The following is a 17,913-nucleotide window of genomic DNA, read 5'->3' as shown; positions in this document are numbered from 1 at the left end:
GGTTGCGGTTAAGACAGGGATTGTTTCATGAGTACACTATGTAAACATGGGCTTTGGTGTCCCGTCTCCATTACATCCTTCCTACTTCATCAACCTTCTTGTTTTCTTATCTGGATCATTTCTATTATTAGTAATAATATTACCATAATGCCTAGGAGCCCTAGTTGTGGACCAGTAATCCATTGTGCTAGGTGCTGTGAAAACACAGAACAAAAGACAATCTCTGCCCCAAAGAATTTACAAACTAATTCTTCCTTAAAAACAATTGTCGTATTTGTGGTGGATGTCTGTAGTTCCCAAAGTTTGGCTGCAAAGATACTATGAACAAGTTGTCATGGTAGCTAGTGCAAAACATTTAGAAACAACAATTCTTGCTACACGTGGCTGAACAGAAACAGATACACTCACTATTCTTGAGCTGCAGGGTTGGGCTGGATGGGAAGAAACTTAGCAGCTGGAGAAGAGCACTCTACAGGACTGGCTCTTTGGTGAATCTCTGCCACTGCCCTATCACAATTCTGGCATTGTCCCTTGCCTTTGATGTAGCACTTTTTCTGCTGCAAACTTAGCCTGTGCCTAAATGTTTGAGGCTGAATTTTCTCCATGCATCTCTGAAATGTGTGTTAATAGTAAAGAGTTTGAGGCACAGGCAGCCTAATCCTCATTAAGGGGAAGCTCAACAGCTCCTTCTTAACTCGCTTAAATTGTATTTCAAAGTGTGATACTCCATTTATTTACATGCTTGGAGCATCACAGCTTTGTGAACTCATTTAAAATACTATAGGGGCACTTGTTGTCATTGAAGTCTCCATCCCTGCACAAAGCTACTGTAACAGGCATGCAGATCAGTGGAACAGAATCTTCCATGCTACATGGCTGCTAAAATAAGTGTGTATAGTGAAAAACGCCTACTCAGCAATAACTGTAGTGAGACAAACACTTAAAGTATAAGTAAAACCACATTTTTCTTTGTGGTTCCATCATATCCTGACAAATGCACGATAAAGTGAGGCCTCTTGTGCTGCTGCATGCTACAAATTAAAATGACATTGACTTAGAAGGATAATATTTTCTTTTATAAATGATATCCAGATTGAACACTTAAGGATGTAATTTAATATTTTTATGTTTATGATATCAGAGGATCACCTTGAATAAATTACAGCTTTAGACTTGGTCAGAGATAATCTTACCCTTCCATTTTAATCATGTTTCCATTGTTTTATATAGCAAATATTTAGAAATATTGTACTATTTAGAAATATTGTACTATTTCAATACTTGTGTAATAGTATAATTAGCTTTGTAATTGTTTTGTATTCTTGTAGCAAAGTCATCTCTTATGGCATAGACTTTTAAAAACATATACTATGTTTAGCATTTTAATGCTAAAATGAAACCAGATTTTCTATGAAAATGACATCAGCTTCAGTTTCCCCTTCAGTGCACATATTTTGGCATTTAAGTCAAATGATCTAAACCAGCTGTCACTGTGCTGATAACTGAAGTATTCAAGGAATGCCAAAAAATTGTAAGAAACCTCTGTGGGACTTTGGATTTTGGGGTAAGTTTCAGGGTTATGGTGACAATACAGATAGACCTGTTCATGTTGTACCAAAATAATTCTTAACTATTGCTTCTGAAGAAATTATTAGGTAACTTTAGAGAGTAGAATGGTAACAACTGCTTACCTTCCCATTGAGTGATGTCAGATATACCTATTTTTTTCTCTCTGGCTAACCTAAAAATTGAACCCCTTCTGGGATAAAAAAAGTAAGTCCAATAGAAAACAAAATTTAAAAAAAAAACTCAGTCTCTGTTACTGGGTCACAAGGTCTGTCAGTCTTGTCTCCTCTCAATTGTATTGCATCAAAACTTCCTGAGAGTCCCTCAGAGTCAAAAACAGGGATCTCTTCTATCCTCCCTCTTCCTGTCAGTCGTGGGCCCTCACCAATGAAGTAGGCATCATACCTGACCACCGGCTTTGCTGCTTTTCTTTCCCCGTGGTTAAACTTACTCTTAGCCACAATCCTTAGTTTCTCCTCTCAGGACGTGGGTATAGATTCATAGACTTTAAGGTCAGATGGGACCATTATGATCATCTAGTTTGACTCCTGCACAATGCAGGCCACAAAACCTCACCCACCCACTCCTGTAAAAGACCCTTAACCTATGACTGAGTTATTGAAGTCCTCAAAAAATGGTTTAAAGACTTCAAGGTGTACAGAAAATCCACCAGCAAGTGAGCCGTGCCCCATGCTACAGAGAGAGGCAAAAAAACAAAACAAAACCCCAGGGTCTATGTCAATCTGCCCTGGGAGAAAATTCCTTCCCAACCCCAAATATGGAGATCAGCTAAACTCTGAGCATGTGGGCAAGACTCAACAGCCAAACACCTGGAAAGAATTCTCTTTAGTAACTCAGCACCCACCCCATTTAACATCCCATCACAGGCCCCTGGTCATGTTTACTGCTAGTAGTCAAAGATCAGTTAATTGCCAAATTAGGCTGTCCTATCAAACATCCCTTCCATAAACTTATCAAGCTCAGTCTTCAAGCCAGTTAGGTTTTTTGCCCCCACTACTCTCCTTGGAAGGCTGTTCCAGAGCTTCTCTCCTCTGATGGTTAGAAACCTCCATCTAATTTCAAGTCTAAACTTCCTGATGGCCAGTTTATATCCATTAGTTCTTGTGTCCACATTGGTGCTGAATTTAAATAATTCCTCTCCCTCCCTCCCTGGTATTTATCCCTCTGATGTATGTACAGAGAGCAATCATATCTCCCCTCAGCCTTCTTTTGATTAGGCTAAACAAGCCAAGCTCTTTGAGTCTTTTGTCATAGGACAGGTTTTCCATTCCTTGGATCATCTTAGCAGCCTTTCTTTGCATCTGTTCCAGTTTGAATTAATCTTTCTTTAACAGGGTGGACCAGAACTGCACACAGTATTCCAGATGAGTCTCACCAGTGCCTCATATAATGGTACTAACACTTCCTTATCTATACTGGAAATACCCCACCTGGTGCATCCTAGAACTGTATTAACTTTTTTCATGGCAACATCACATTGGTGACTCATAGTCAATAGTCAATGCGCCCAAGTCCTTCTCCTCCTGTGTCACTTACAACTGATGCGTTCCCAGTTTATAGCAAAATTTTTTGTTATTAGTCCCTAAATGCATGACCTTGCACTTTCCACTATTAAATTTCATCCTATTTTTATTACTCCAGTTTACAAGGTCATCCAGATCTTCTTGTATGATATCCCGATCCTTCTCTGTATTAGCAGAACCTCCCAACTTTGTCATCCGCAAACTTTTATGTCTTCTGGCCCTTGCCATGCTGCTTGTGGAATTCCACGGGAACCAAAATGGAGCCCAGAGTCACATGAGCAAGTCCTGGTGACTCATCAGGTATATCCCTGGCTTCTCCCCCTGGCCCCTTGTATGTGTGGATCTCTTAATGGGCCATTAAGCAGGCTATTGTTCTGCAGCCATCCTGTCTGGGGTATGACCAGACACAGCACAATTTGAAATACAGATATATCAAACATATCCATAACTTCCATTACACATATAACACATGAACATAAACAGTATCATCTTACTTAGCACATTATAGCCTTTCTAACAGTACCTGACATGGCATATCTCACATGAATTATTATGATTTTGACATATTGATGTTAAACAACATAATACATGCCCCATCCCCCCGAATCCATCCGGCATGACACCTGTCTGAAAATCCAGTGTAATCTTTGTCCAAATGTGTATACCTTTTATATGTTACATCTCTTGATACCTTTTGAGAAACATTGCTTTGTGGCACCCTTGATTATACTAAATATGAAGGGACAAGGTGGGTGGGGTAATATCTTTTATTGGATAACTTCTGTTGGTGAAAGAGAGAAATCTTCGAGCAACACAGAGCTCTTCTTCAGGTCATTTAGTATACATTTACAGGAATCCTAGAAATGCAGAGTAGGTTAGCCAGCTATATATGGAGAAGTGCCTGACCTGCAGTTCCTGCATTGGCGAACATCCTGAGACTTGGCTGGATCCAGAAAACTGGTCCTTAATTTTAAAAATGGCCTACTTTTGTGCACCAGCAATACTTGTGAGCTTAGTTTATCTCACATCAGGTTCAGATGTTTAAACCTATAGATAACCTAAATTGTGCACTTAGTTATTTCCATCCACAACTTTCTGGACACAAAAATGATGGTAGCCTCATGAAAACTGGGCTAAAAATCAGATCTTAAATGTCAATCTGTTGCACTTTATAGGGGTCTTTATTATCTAGAGAGGATCCAATCTATTCACTGGAGATGGCAAAAGAAGGTCTTGTGAACATATCAAGAGGCACAGATCAACTGCACAAAGAGGCAAGTACCCAGCATTTTCATTCCTAGCTAAACAGAGAGATCTTTGAGGAACCCCTTATGGAATAGTTTTACAGAATGTAACAAAGCTGAAGCAACAGGATTTTATAGAAAGGTGATAGGGTTGTATAGAATTTACTCTAAAAACCTATAAAAATTAATAAAAGATACTATAGTTTTTTGTGGTATTCTATATAATTCCATAGGAGAGAGATAATGTTCTCTTAAATTCTACAGAATGGTTAAAAATCCAGTAGCAAGGTTATAGGTTTTCTGTTAAATTTTAGAAGACTTTTCAGTAAGGTGCTCCATTAGTATCATGATTCTTCCAGTGGTTCATGTTCTAAGAAATGGAAAGATTTTTGTCATTGTTGGACACTTTCCAAGAAGCCTTACACTTCAATTTTATTTGCTGTAGTATTTTGTTACAATATGATTTAAGTGTAATTTGAACAAACTGTAAATAAATGGGCAAATATTGAAGTCTTTATTCAGTCTTTACTCAAGCAAAATTTCCAGTGAGGTCACATTGTTTGCTTGAGTAAGATTTGTTCCCTAAAGAGTAAAAATGTGGATTGAAATGTCTTAGAGTGGAGATATCTGATGTCATTTAATGTCCTAAATACCTAATTTAACTCAGCAGCTGTAGCGATGACCATATTGCTGTCATTACCAGAGGTGCCATGTCTGGAAAATGGTTTTCTTAAAATTGTAATTTTTTCCCTTTAACATCACTGCTGTTCTGCAAAGTATTCTCTTTGGGGGGTGATAATGTTGATTGTGACAACTTCAATAGCAGTTTTTCATTGATATTTGAGTTTGGGACTGGCAGAATACTTAATGAAGGCATCTCATTAAATCTGCTTGGCAGATACTTGAAATCCACCAAATCAATCTGGTCTATCTCATCAGGAACAGCTAATCATTTTCTCACACAATTCATTGCTAACCTTAGAAATGTTCTTCCTTCAGTGGAAAAGCCATCAGAGGACAACCATCAGTCTTAAATTGGTTTGTAAAATTGTTTATCGTAAACATTCATTTATTTATTTTTATGCTAGTTGGCTAGAATATTGGAGAGAGGTTGGAAGCTCAATAATGCAACTCAAAGAACCATGAATGAGAGTCGACATTTGACTGTATTAATTGACACAGTGCATACAACCATCAAAGGTAATGTGTCTGATTGTAAGCTATGTCCACTTACATTACTGAAATAAAAACGTATTCCCTAATCTGTGAGAACTGTTTGCAACGAGAGAGCGTTTATGCTGTTTGTGTAAAGGATTCAATTTATTCTGTCTCAATGTTTTCTTCCCACTTAGTACTTGCTGAAGTGGCTGCATCTCTAAATGAGACCCTGGGTCTGGATTTCCAGTTGTCAAACAGTACATCTCAGAGTCTGCAGGAAGACATCTCTGCCATGCTGGAAACAATGCGCAGAAGACATTTCTTGCAGGAGGACCAAAATGTCACCACTGTACTAAAGTAAACCTATTGTCTTATTGATGTTTCTCTATTCATGGACAATCTATCATTTGTGCAGGGATCTATGAGCGAGAAAATGGTCCAATGTATCAAGCGTCTCCTTAGTAATGGCAAAATTTTATGAAGTTCTGTCATGAGGGGAAGTGGAAACTGAAATGCATTTCAGTTATCTATAGTTTAAATGAAGTCTCAGTGCACAGGTGGGACTTGGTCCAAAGTCCACCTTAGACAATGGAAAGACTTCAGATAGACCTACTACCTTTGACCAAAGTTTGGCTCCCTCTTCCATAGCTCTATCGGGCCCCAGGTACAACAGAACTAGTGTAGCTCTGTTGCACTGGAGTGCATGTGATAAAATGTCTGGAACACATATAAGGATTCCATAATCACTGTCATGCCCAGTTCCATGTGGGTTCTTCCCACATTCAAGCACGGCAGGATTCTGAGCACAGCTCAAGACAGGGACAGAGGTAGCTTATATGCCACCATGCAGCTCCACACCTCACTGCCCCACACAGGGTGGATAGGGATTACAGCAGAAACAGGTTTCTGTAGCCAGAGGGCTGCAATAATTTGCATGTGTGTGTGTAGGGTGGGGCATTCCTTCTCCCACTCCTCCAGTAAACCACCTGTTGCAAGCACAGCTGGGGAAGGAAATGTGCTTTTGCTGTTACGGAGACACATGTGGCATATATTTTGCAGGGGCAACTTTGACATTTATTTTGAGCATTCAGCTTTTATTCTAGGTCACAGTTTTGATTTCACATTGCTTTCTCCTCATTTGTTTCTTCTTGAAGACTGTTTTAGATTATTTGTTGACAGAGTTGGGAAATCTAAACACCACTTTTTTTCAGAATTTGGGTGTGATTTTAAAAAATGCTTATCATTGCCGTAACTCTGTTCCCATTGAAGTCAATAAGAATTTGACCCATGACTTAAACGGGTACAGATGTAGAACAGTGCTGAGTGCGCATTTGAATATCCCACCCTTTATGTTTAAATGTTTTGGACTGGGAAGTGGTAGACTGTTTGTCTATATTTGTCAGGGCTTTTCTAGATGGAGAGTGCATCTAGCGTGCTGTGCATGAACTGTCTGCAGGAGCATGTGCAGGGATTTAAATGTGACTACTTTTGGAGAGGTACTTTAAACACTGGCCCCCCCATCCAGTGCCCCCAGGCCCTGCTTCCTCCTCCCACCCATGGTCCCACTCCTGGTCCTTGCTGCCTCCCCCGTACCCATTGTCCCAAGCTCCCTTCTGCACATCTTAAGTGGGCTTCAGTCGAACACTTACAGGAGGCTGCAAGCAAGGAAGGGATGGAAGAAATTTCTGGAAGTTCTCTGATACATGTCCTTTCACACACTGAAGAGGAAAGTTCATAAGATTTATTCAATCAGTGTGAGAATTTGCTTTACAGAATTCATCATGCTATCCAGTTTGGCAGTGCAATTGTCAGAGAGCAGATAGTTACCTCATAGCTTTTGGTGAATTTTGTTTATGATGATATATCATTAAACAATATCTAACTTAAACCTCTTTAAATTTGCTACATAAACTAAAATTCCTGATCTACAGTAAAGTCTTATTACTGTACACTAAAGTATGGGGGGAATACTGGTTCATTCTAGCACCTCCTGTATTTTGTTATAATTTAAAACTATGGTTTCTGAGGGCATGAGCTGTGGATCAGTAGTATGAAAATACAAATGCATATCTATGTCTAGTATTAGTAGGACAGAGTCAGTGTATTTCGTCATTTGCTTGTGATAACACTGTAAACCAGGCTTGGTTTGCTATAATTGAAAACATACAAACAGTTGAAAGCAGATTGAAGAACAAAACTGTGAATCAGAATTATTTGTGTATAAGTGTCATTGCATCACTGTGCATCTTATATAGCAATTGCCATACAGGGTCACACCAATGGCACTTTGGGTTCAATATCCTCCCTCTGATAGTGACCGGTATCAAATGCTTCTGGTTAAAATGCAATAATTGTGGTAATGGATGATCATGGAATAATTCCAAGCAGTTAGTGATTGGCTAATTCCCTGGGTTTGGTCTGTAATTCCAGGATCACACCTAGCACGTTTTTTTGAAGATAGGTACAATATTTGCTTCCCTTCGATGGAATAGCTGACTTTCATAAGAGATTTCATATTTTTCTTAACAGTTCAGCCACTTTATTTTTGAATTCTTTCGGAACCATGGGATGTATCCCATTCTATCCTGGTGACTTGTTGCTTCTCAGATTATCAGTATGTTCTAGTGCCTCCTCCTACAATTTGGCATGTTGATCCTAGATTCAAAATGTTTAAACTACAAATGTCTGAGGTTGAACATGGAACTTTTCCAGATGCATGATATCTATGCAGGTTTTCAAAACAGGGGTGTCCCAAATGGAGCTTTTGAGCCAAATGCAGTTCAGAGGGTTCTCAAAAGTGGCTTACAGTACATTTCCCTGTAACTACAAGGCAAGGACAAAGCTAATAAGCTGCAAGATTGTATTGTTCACAAACACAAACCAGCAATTTCTAGTCTTCTGTCAGTGATGAGACAAGTACAATAAATAGTATGGTTCTATTTATTGTTGATGAAAAAAATTGGTATAAGGTTATGTGCAAGTTAGTTGCAATAGTTAGTGTGGCAAAGTTTGGGTAGCCCTGTTTTCAATTCTTCCTTCCTTAAGAAAACACACCTACATTTCTCTTCTGACATTTATTTACTGTCTGCTCTCTGTTTATCAGAGCTGCAGAGAGGTTGCTGTTACGGGTTCAGAAAGACTATCACAAACCCCAGCAGGAACTTGCAGAGCTCAAAAAAGGTGCGAGCCATCTCTTATCAAACCACAGCATCAGACTACAAAAAGCCCAGAACCTGGTGAATGAGGCTCGTACTAACACCAATGAGACCAACCGGCTGCTTTTCCTTATCTACAGCAACCTGGCAGAGTTAAATGTAAGACTGGAGATTCCGCATGGTTGTGTCATAAATATCAGATGCATAACATGTTTTAAATACCTCACTTTTCAGACTGAAATGAATCTGTAGACTTTTACAAATATTAATATTTGTAATATTCAAGTGGACCAAATAGAAAACATATTACATTCAAAGTGGGAAGGGCTAAGTAGATGAGTTTATCTGCACCAGGTGACTTTACAGAGTATTATAAAACAATTGATTTATGCTACAGGATAAAAAGCTAAACATACAAGAAAACAGAAACCTTTCCATCATGCTAATTAAAGAAGGGAAAGTACTGACGGATGTTGCTGCTGCCCTTGCCAGAGATGTAAAAAACTCTACGTCAGTAAGTTACTAAACAGACTAATATTCATTTAATGTACTGAATTGCATTTGATTCATTGATAAAGGGAATAATTCCAATGTTTAGAATCTAGAAATCCATCGAGATGGACTGGTCCTATGGAATGCCAAATTAAGGCATCATGTTGATGATCTGGTCATGCAGATGTCCATGCGGGGTGTGCTTGATCTAGTCTACAGAGCTGAAGATCATGCAGCTGAATTTCAAAGACTTGCAGAAGCACTAGACAGGTGAGTGTACCAAGATATATGAACTCAATAGATGCTTCATCTAAATTACTGCCAAATTTAATTTAAATATATAATAGGTTAGTCCACTAAGGGAGCAGGCCATTTATTTTTTCATTTGAAACTGCGATAAATTTAATTACTCTTTTCATGAAGTGAATTTTTATTAATGATGCAGAATGGGTTGATTTACAGTCTTGCTATTCACATGAATGATCATTTGTAAAGTGATTACTTTTTAAGCTAATGTTCAGTGAATACTGTGTGGTCTAGCTTCTTTATATAACTGTCAATGTTCAAAAATACTCAAACGTTTAAGAAAGAAAAATTATTTTATTATGGAAAGGTGATGTCCATTATATAAATACTTCTTTGTCAATACATTCAAGAGCTCCATCAAAAAGCTGTAATTGTCAGGCTTCCATTTCATATCATTATAGCCCTCAGAAATGGGCAAGTTATAGATTCAAGAGCAGGTTACATACAGAAGCCCTTTCAATAACTTCCTTATAGTCTCAGAGCTCATCCAGTATCAACACTAAGAGTTACTAGCTGGAAAGACATTCTGATTTTTTATATGAAAATAAAGTGGCCAGATATCCCCATTTTCTTCTAGGGTTCTCACAATCCTACCTTCTAAAATTAGCACATAAGTTTTTAAAATGAAGTCAGATCACAGAGCACAAGTGTATTGTAAGCCTGAAAGCAGAGAATTCTGCTTGTGGTTATACTTGTACAACTCTACTGGCTTCAGTGTGGCCACACAACTGTAACCAGGTAGAATTTGATCCAGAATATCTTTCAGTTCTATCCTGAAAGCTATGTTGCAATACAATGAATTTGTAGTCCCCTATTTCTGTTTTGTTTAAGTGTGTGTGACCTGCTTTTTTTCATGGAAAATGTTACATTTGATCGTAAGCTTTTAAAAATGCAAAACACTCTAAAGACAAAGAGTGAAAAAAGATAAAATCTGAAGTAGGCCAGAACTTCAGCCAGAGATAAGTGAAACACGTATAATCAGAAGCAAAATGTGCTAATTTTCTCAAAATGCCTTAAATATTCTGAAAACTTATGTACATGGGCTAACTCAAAACCTGGAAACATGCTGCCTGGTTAAGGCACTTGGGTAAAGGATGTATAATATTTTTCTACTACAGTGGTCTCTCAAATGTAAGAAATGTATCTCTGAATGCAACAAATGCTGTCGATGCCCACTCCAGCATTAAAAGTCTGATTGAAAAAACAGAAAATCTGGCGAATGATGCTTCTAGAGTTATAACTAACTCCTTGGACTCAGTAAGTATCCATGTTGGCATTTTAAATTACCTTCTGTATCTGATTCTTTTAAAAATACCTGTTTATATGCTGCTCCACCTCCTTGCAATCATTGAAATCTGAGTCTCCTTGTCTGACACTTCTGTAGCAGCCACTCTTGCCATCTCACACACACACTACCCTGAATCAGACCCATCAGGTTCTTCATCTATGGCTGCCACTCTCAGTCCCTCCCTCTGCACCCTTCTTATTCTTCTTCCACTGTAGAGCAATGCTGCACTAGTCTTTCCTTCCATGTATCCATCGTCAGTCATTACCTTAACTCATATTTCTGCCTGACTCTCTTACTCTCATCACAGAGCATACTGCTTTTATCTTTGATTAGTTTAACTTCAGCGCTAACATTCACTCAGATGTCCCAGTCACAGATCTCCTCCCCCTCTTCTCTTTGTTAAACCTTCATTTCTGGATTAGCTCCCCACTCTCTCCCACTAACTTCACTAAACTCTGCTCCCAGTTCCATCTCTCAATATTAGAGTTTTCTCCCTCTCTTTCTCCAAACACCATCGTATTTCATTTAACATCATCCTCTTGTCCCATACCTCCTGGACTTTCTGAGATCTGCAGGCCTCAGATAACCATCACTTCTGCATTTGTTGATTTCATATGGTGCACCCTCTTGTTCCCCCCCACCCCGGCCCCTTTGCTCAGCTCTACCACCTCAAAGTTTGTTCCACTTACACCTAAGATCAGCTCCTCCCCACCATAGATTTTCTCCGCTGAATGTTTATTCTCTTTTCCTCTAGTCTTGCCATTTTAATCATTTGGGCCAGATTCTCAGTTGTTGTTAAAACATCAGATTACCAAAACATGAACCATTACCACCTCGAGCATTTTACTATTATATTGTACCCTTTTCCCAGACACCCCTCTTTACCTCTTCTCTTGTTGTTGTTCTCAATTCTAAGTTCTTTGGGGCAGGGGTTATGCCTCTTTTATATTTAGAAAAAGCATCATACAATGTGGGCATTACTGGAAACAAGTAAATAATGTTCATCAAAATAATTTGGATTGTTGAGAGCAAAATGGCATCCTCTGCACAGCGTGACCTCGCAAGCACCATACATGCAAGGTCACGCTGCATGAAGGATGCCATTTTGCTTTACAAAATGAAACGGGTCCGGATGTGTTCAAGGGCTGGACAGAACTGGCTCAAGGGCCACCAGCTGGACCACCCTCAGGCTAGTACAACAATTATTATAGCACTTACCCTGCCCTTCTGATCTTCAAAATTTTGTACAAACTAATTAACAAATCCTTACTTATATACTTTTCAGGTATTTATCACCATTTTACAGTTAGATAAGCTGATTCAGAGAAAAGTTAGTGACACCATATTCATAAAGCACCCAAATTGGAAAATTGCGGCCTTACTGACTTTTCCAAGGCAATGCTGTGAGTCAGCAACAGAACTCTTTAATAGTATTTAGTGCAATAGTAGTTTCTGGCTCCCAGTCCCTGGCTCCCAGTCCCTGCTCATTCTACCAGATCACACTGAGATTCACCATAATACTTTATTAATTCTTGTTGTATTTATTGTTATTATGAAATAAGTTGTTGCCTTCTGTAGTCATACAGTTTGTGAAATTGGATTTTCTATTCACTCTTAGACAAATAATATATTTTAAAAAGCAATAGAATATAAAGGAAATTAATGTCACCATCTGAGGATACTGAGAATTTCTTTCAGTTGAATTTATTCTTTTCATATATAGAAAATGTTGTTTGGTTTTTCAGCCAGAAGACTTTCCTGATTTTCTTGGGAAAGAAGCTTTACAGCTTAGTTCTCAACTTCTAAATGAAACAAAAAATCTGAAGAGAAAAAACGAAGGTCAGTTTCATAGAATGTACAATTTTTATGCTATTTTGATAGAATTATTCTTGTACTGTTAACAAAGTTTTTAATTTTTTTAAATGAATATAAATTAAGGTTAAACATTTTACATAGTCAGGTATATATAGTAAAAGAGTGAAACACTGTATCATGGATAAATTTAGTTATTGTTCTATTGTGCTGGCAAATAAAGGAAGTAGTTTTCCTTTGTGATTAGTTAAAGAAAACCTTCTTTTCCCTATCTCTCTTCACCCTCCAAAACTGGTTGACCTGACCAAGAAGGACAACTCTGAATGAATCCTCATGGACTTGTGATACAGTATCTGAGGATGTGATCTACAGGCAGTGTGAAGCATATACCATACTCATATTGCACTTCAATGCATTTACTAAAATACCTGTTCTGTTTAAGTAAACAAAAAAGCTCCATTGGATATTGAATTTATTAAATATTTTTAAAATTTAGAATTAGTCTGGACTTTATGGTTCTAACATTTGTATGTGCATAAAACAATCACAACTGTTTATTCTGGCAGGCCTTGTGTCTAGATTGAATGGATTGAAAAAAAAAGTGGAAAAGATTCGGGAGAGTGCTCATAAAATTACTAACCAATTTAATAATTCACTGCTGGCACTGAGAGCATTGCCTAATGGTAAGTGAAATCTATCTTGACATACTTCTCCTTATTGCAATGCCATCTGATACAAACATTATGCAGTGCTTCCTGAAGTCTGATAGAATGGCCTAGCAATAAATCAGACTGGAGACTGATTTAGCCTCTTGCCTTAACAGGAATCTGAATGACATATTTTCCATTTATTTAATTAACATGGAAAACAAAGAAACTGCATTGTGGTAAAAGGATTATGGCCTGATTCTCCTCTCACACAAGTGTAAATGAGGAGTAACTCTGAAAGTAATGGAATTATACTGGTGCAAAACTTGTGTGAAAAAGAGAATCAGATCCTAGAATTCTTAATTAGCTTTAAGTAGAAAAAACTACTGGAGGTTTATTTCTTTTTTCTTTCTTTCTTTTTTTTTTTTTTTTTTTGCTTTTCCATAACAAGTCTATTTAAAAATCAACTACACTGAACCATAATGTCTTAACTGTTAAATCTAAATGTTTTGGCAGTATAAATGCTGGACTCATTTAACTTTAAAAGTCCTTTGCTTTCTTACTTTCCATGCTGTTCGAAAGCCATACAGGAATTTTTTTTTTAAATGGTTGATATTTTAAACTAAGAGCAACCGCGAAACTCATAGAAGCTAACAGGTAGAATGGAAAATGAAAAAAATAAAATATGATACCTGTCCTAAACTTTCTTCAGTTATGGGAATTATCTCAAAGGCTTCCACAGCTGGATGCCAGATCTGCACTGTATGTGAAGATGACAGCACTATTTTTCATGAACCTTTAGGTTTTAAAACATCCTGTTTCACAATATGGGATCTTAATTTGCATTGAAATGCAACACTAATGAAATTAAAAAATTATCTTTAGATGGTAGGGCTGGGTTACTAACTGATTTAACAGCATAAGAATGGCCATACTGGGTCAAACCAGTGGTCTATCTTGTCTTCTGAGAGTAGTCAGTGCCACATGCTTCAAAGGAAATGAACAGAACAGGGCAATTATCAAGTGATCCATCCCCTGCAATCCAATGCCATCTTCTGGCAATCAGAGGTGTAGGTACATCCAGAGCATGGAATTGCAACCCTGATTATCTTGGCTAATAGCCATTGATGGACTTATCTTCCATGGATTTATCTAATTCTTTTTTGAGTCAGTTATACTTTTGGCCTTCACAGCATCCCCTGGCAAGGAGTTCCACAGGTTGGCTGTGCATTGTGTGAAGAAGTACATCCTTATGTTTGTTTGAAACTTGCTGCAATATTTGCTGTCTTATTATCTGTCCCTTTCCTAATGTTTCCTAACATGCTGTTAGCTTTTTGACTGCTCCTGGTATGACTCCAAGATCTCTTTCTTGAGTGGTAACAGCTAATTTAGACCCTATCATTTTGTATGTATACTTGGGATTATGTTTTCCAATGAGCATTGCTTTGCACCTGTCAACATTGAATTTCATCATTTTGTTGCCCAGTCACCCTGTTTAGTGAGATCCCTTTGTAAGTCTTCGCAGCAACTTTGGATTTAATTATCTTGAGTAATTTTTCTCTCTCTTCCTTGTAACAACCTTTATACCTAACAGTTATACTTGAAACTTGTTAGCATGTCCCCCCTCAGGCTTCTCTTTTCCAGACTAAACAAACCCAGTTCTTTCAATCTTTCCTCAGAGGCCACATTTTCTAGACCTTTGATCATTTTTGTTGCTCTTCTCTGGACTTTCGCAAGTTTGTTCACATCTTTCCTGGAATATGGTGCCCACAACTGTACACAGTATTCCAGTTGAGCCCTAATCAGCACGGAGTAGAGTGGGAGAATTACTTCTTGTGTTTTGCTTACTAGACTGCTGCTAACACATCCCAGATGATGATTGTTTTTTTTGCAACAGTTGACTCATATTTAGCTTGTCATCCACTATGACCCCAGATCCCTTTCCATAGTACCCCTTCCTAGGCAGTCATTTCCCATTTTGCACGTGTGCAAGTGATTGTTCCTTCCTAAGTGTAGTACTTTGCCTTTGTCCGTATTGAATTTCAGACCATTTACTTCAGACCATTAGATTATTTTGAATTTTAATCCTATCATCGAAAGCACTTCAACCCCTCCCAGATTGGTATCATCCGCAAACTTTATAAGTGAACTCTCTATGCCATTACCTAAATCATTGATGAAGATATTGAACAGAACTGGATCCATAACTGATTCCTGCAGGACTCCACTTGATATGCCCTTCCAGCTTGACTGTGAACCACTGTTAACTACTGTCTGGGAATGGTTTTCCAACCAGTTATGCACTCACCTTATAGTAGCTCCATCTAGATTGTATTTCCCATTTTGTTTATGAGATGGTCACGTGAGACAAAAGCCTTACTAAAGTCAAGATATAGCCCATCTACTGTTTTTCCCCAATCCACAAGGCTTGTTACCCTGTTAAAGAAAGCTATAAGGTTGGCTTGACATGATTTGTTCTTGACAAATCCATGGTGACTGTTACTTATCACCTTATTATCTTCTACGTGTTTGCAAATTAATTATTTGCTCCATTATCTTTTTGGGTACTGAAGTTAAACTGACATACCATCGTTAGTTCTGCAATTTCATATTTGAGTTCTTTCAGAACTTTTGGATGAATACCATCTGGTCATGGTGACTTATTATTGTTTAATTTATCAATTTGTTCCCAAACCTTCTCTACTGACACCTGAATCTGGAACAGTTTCTCAGATTTGTCCCCTAAAAAGAATGGCTCAGGTGTGGGTGTCTCCCTCAGATCCTCTGCAGTGAAGACCAGTGTAAAGAATTAATTTAGCTTCTGCACAACAACTTTGTCTTTTTTGAGTGCTCCTTTAGCACTTTGATCAACCAGTGACCCCACAGATTGTTTGGCAGGCTTCTTGCTTCTGATGTACTTAAATGTTTTTTGCTGTTAGTTTTTGTGTCTTTTGTTAGTTGCTCTTCTTTTTTGGTCTGCTTAATTATATTTTTATATTTTTACGCTTGACTTGCCAGAATTTATGCTCCTTTCTATTTTCCTCAGTAGGATGTGACTTCCAATTTTTAAAGGATGCCTTTTTGCCTCTAACCATCTCTTTTACTCTGCTGTTTAGCCATGGCAGCATTGTTCTGGTCCTCTTACTTTTTTTTTTTTTTTTAATTTGGAGTATGCATTTAATTTATTCTTTTTTAATTCTTAGTTAATTCTTTATTATTTGGGGAATACATGAAGCAAGAAATTCAAAACTGAGGCTTCATTACTGGCATGACATAATCTTCCTTCACTCACAATCATCACATTGTTTGAATGTAGCTTTGGTATTGAATTTCCTTGAGTTCTTTCTTTTTAATCAGCTAGAGACTGATTCTGTGCCTAGAATTCCTCCTGTTTAGAGAGAATTCCTGCAGACGTGGAGGTGACCCGGCTGCATGTTATGCCAACTACCCCACAGTCATGGCATAAAGGGGAGAAAGAAACATGGTGGAGATGGGTGGTGCAGGTGGGTTCCACTCTGTCTGATTTGGCCATTGGTGTAAATTACACCAGCCAGAATTAGAAGTTAAGAGTAGGATTCCTTCAGGGCTTGATGGCCAAAGATTAGAGACACAGTTTCTCTGTGGCTGCATCTGTTCGCTACTTCTGAGTGAAGCACAGATATAGTGGAAAATCAGGGCCAAGCTGTTTAAAAAGCACTGATCTGAACAGTTACCATCTAGATCAACCCTTTTAAGATCTGCTTCTTGGATCCTACATAATAGAGAGAGAACCTTTTTTTTTTTTTTTTTTGGTAAGTATCATATGGACAGAATCAAGTCTACCATTGATTAGTTCTGTGCTCATATAATAGAGCTGGTCAAGAAACAGGAATTTTTTTTTGTGAAAAATCTATTCACTTTTTTCCCCCCTGAAATATTGAAGAAAAAAATCATTGAAAAATCTAAATAAGAAAATTTTGACCAGCTCTAACCATCACTGACTTGAGCAATCTTAATGCCCTGAAATTCATTACATAACAGGAATCTGGTCCTGGGCTTATTTTTGTGTTTTGTTTTACATCGTTCATTCTAAAGGCTTCTATTTTACACATAAGGGTCTCAGCCACGAAATAACTTTTTTCAGCTAATATATAAATCCTTGAAAATTGTGACTTCCATTAGAGTTGCCATCAATTACAATCATAAAGTGGTGAACATGTTACTATAACAATACAAAGTAGAACGCTAAGAATGATTCTTTTTTGTCAAGCCTGAAATATTTGTTATAAACCTGGCCCTGCTGCCTCTACTCACGTGAAGCTGTGTAATATCTAAGAAAAATGACTTTGCAGATAATTGGGAGATATAAATAATCCTTAAATGTAAATATGTTCCAGATACCAGTGACAAAATTTTTGAAGCAAAAGAGCTGGCTGTGTCTGCTAACACAAGTGCTGTTGCTGGTTTAAGTCCCATGGTAGATTTCAGCCAGATGCTGCTAAACGCTTCTTCTGCATTGTCCAAGGTTAATGACACATTAAGGAAAACCAATGAACTTATAATTGACTCCTCAAAAGCTGGTAAGTTAGCTGCTTCATTACCCTTAAGAAATGTCATTATGTATAGAAGTGACGCTAATATTTAAACTTAAGTATTAAAATAAGAATAGATGTGATGGACTGAAAATTTCTGCCTCACTAAATAAATATGCATTAGCTGTAG

At 37.8% G+C, this 17,913-nt stretch overlaps 1 protein-coding gene across 1 annotated transcript in view; it reads left to right on the top strand.

Annotated features, from left to right (window-relative positions):
* LAMA1 (laminin subunit alpha 1) overlaps positions 1-17,913 on the top strand; it is a 136,752-nt gene that overhangs the window by 86,316 nt on the left and 32,523 nt on the right. The window contains exons 34-43 of the mRNA XM_067547593.1: positions 4,286-4,384; positions 5,443-5,554; positions 5,707-5,869; positions 8,616-8,826; positions 9,065-9,181; positions 9,266-9,429; positions 10,584-10,722; positions 12,499-12,592; positions 13,132-13,248; positions 17,589-17,771. Of these exons, the coding sequence (XP_067403694.1) occupies positions 4,286-4,384; positions 5,443-5,554; positions 5,707-5,869; positions 8,616-8,826; positions 9,065-9,181; positions 9,266-9,429; positions 10,584-10,722; positions 12,499-12,592; positions 13,132-13,248; positions 17,589-17,771 (1,399 nt within the window). The remainder of the gene's footprint in view (positions 1-4,285; positions 4,385-5,442; positions 5,555-5,706; positions 5,870-8,615; positions 8,827-9,064; positions 9,182-9,265; positions 9,430-10,583; positions 10,723-12,498; positions 12,593-13,131; positions 13,249-17,588; positions 17,772-17,913) is intronic.

The sequence above is a fragment of the Emydura macquarii genome, unplaced genomic scaffold, assembly GCF_026122565.2.
Source record: "Emydura macquarii macquarii isolate MOO-44397 ecotype Brisbane River unplaced genomic scaffold, CSIRO-AGI_Emac_v2 contig_212, whole genome shotgun sequence".
NCBI classification, from domain to species: domain Eukaryota; kingdom Metazoa; phylum Chordata; order Testudines; family Chelidae; genus Emydura; species Emydura macquarii.
This window is presented reverse-complemented; position numbering and strand designations above follow the sequence as displayed.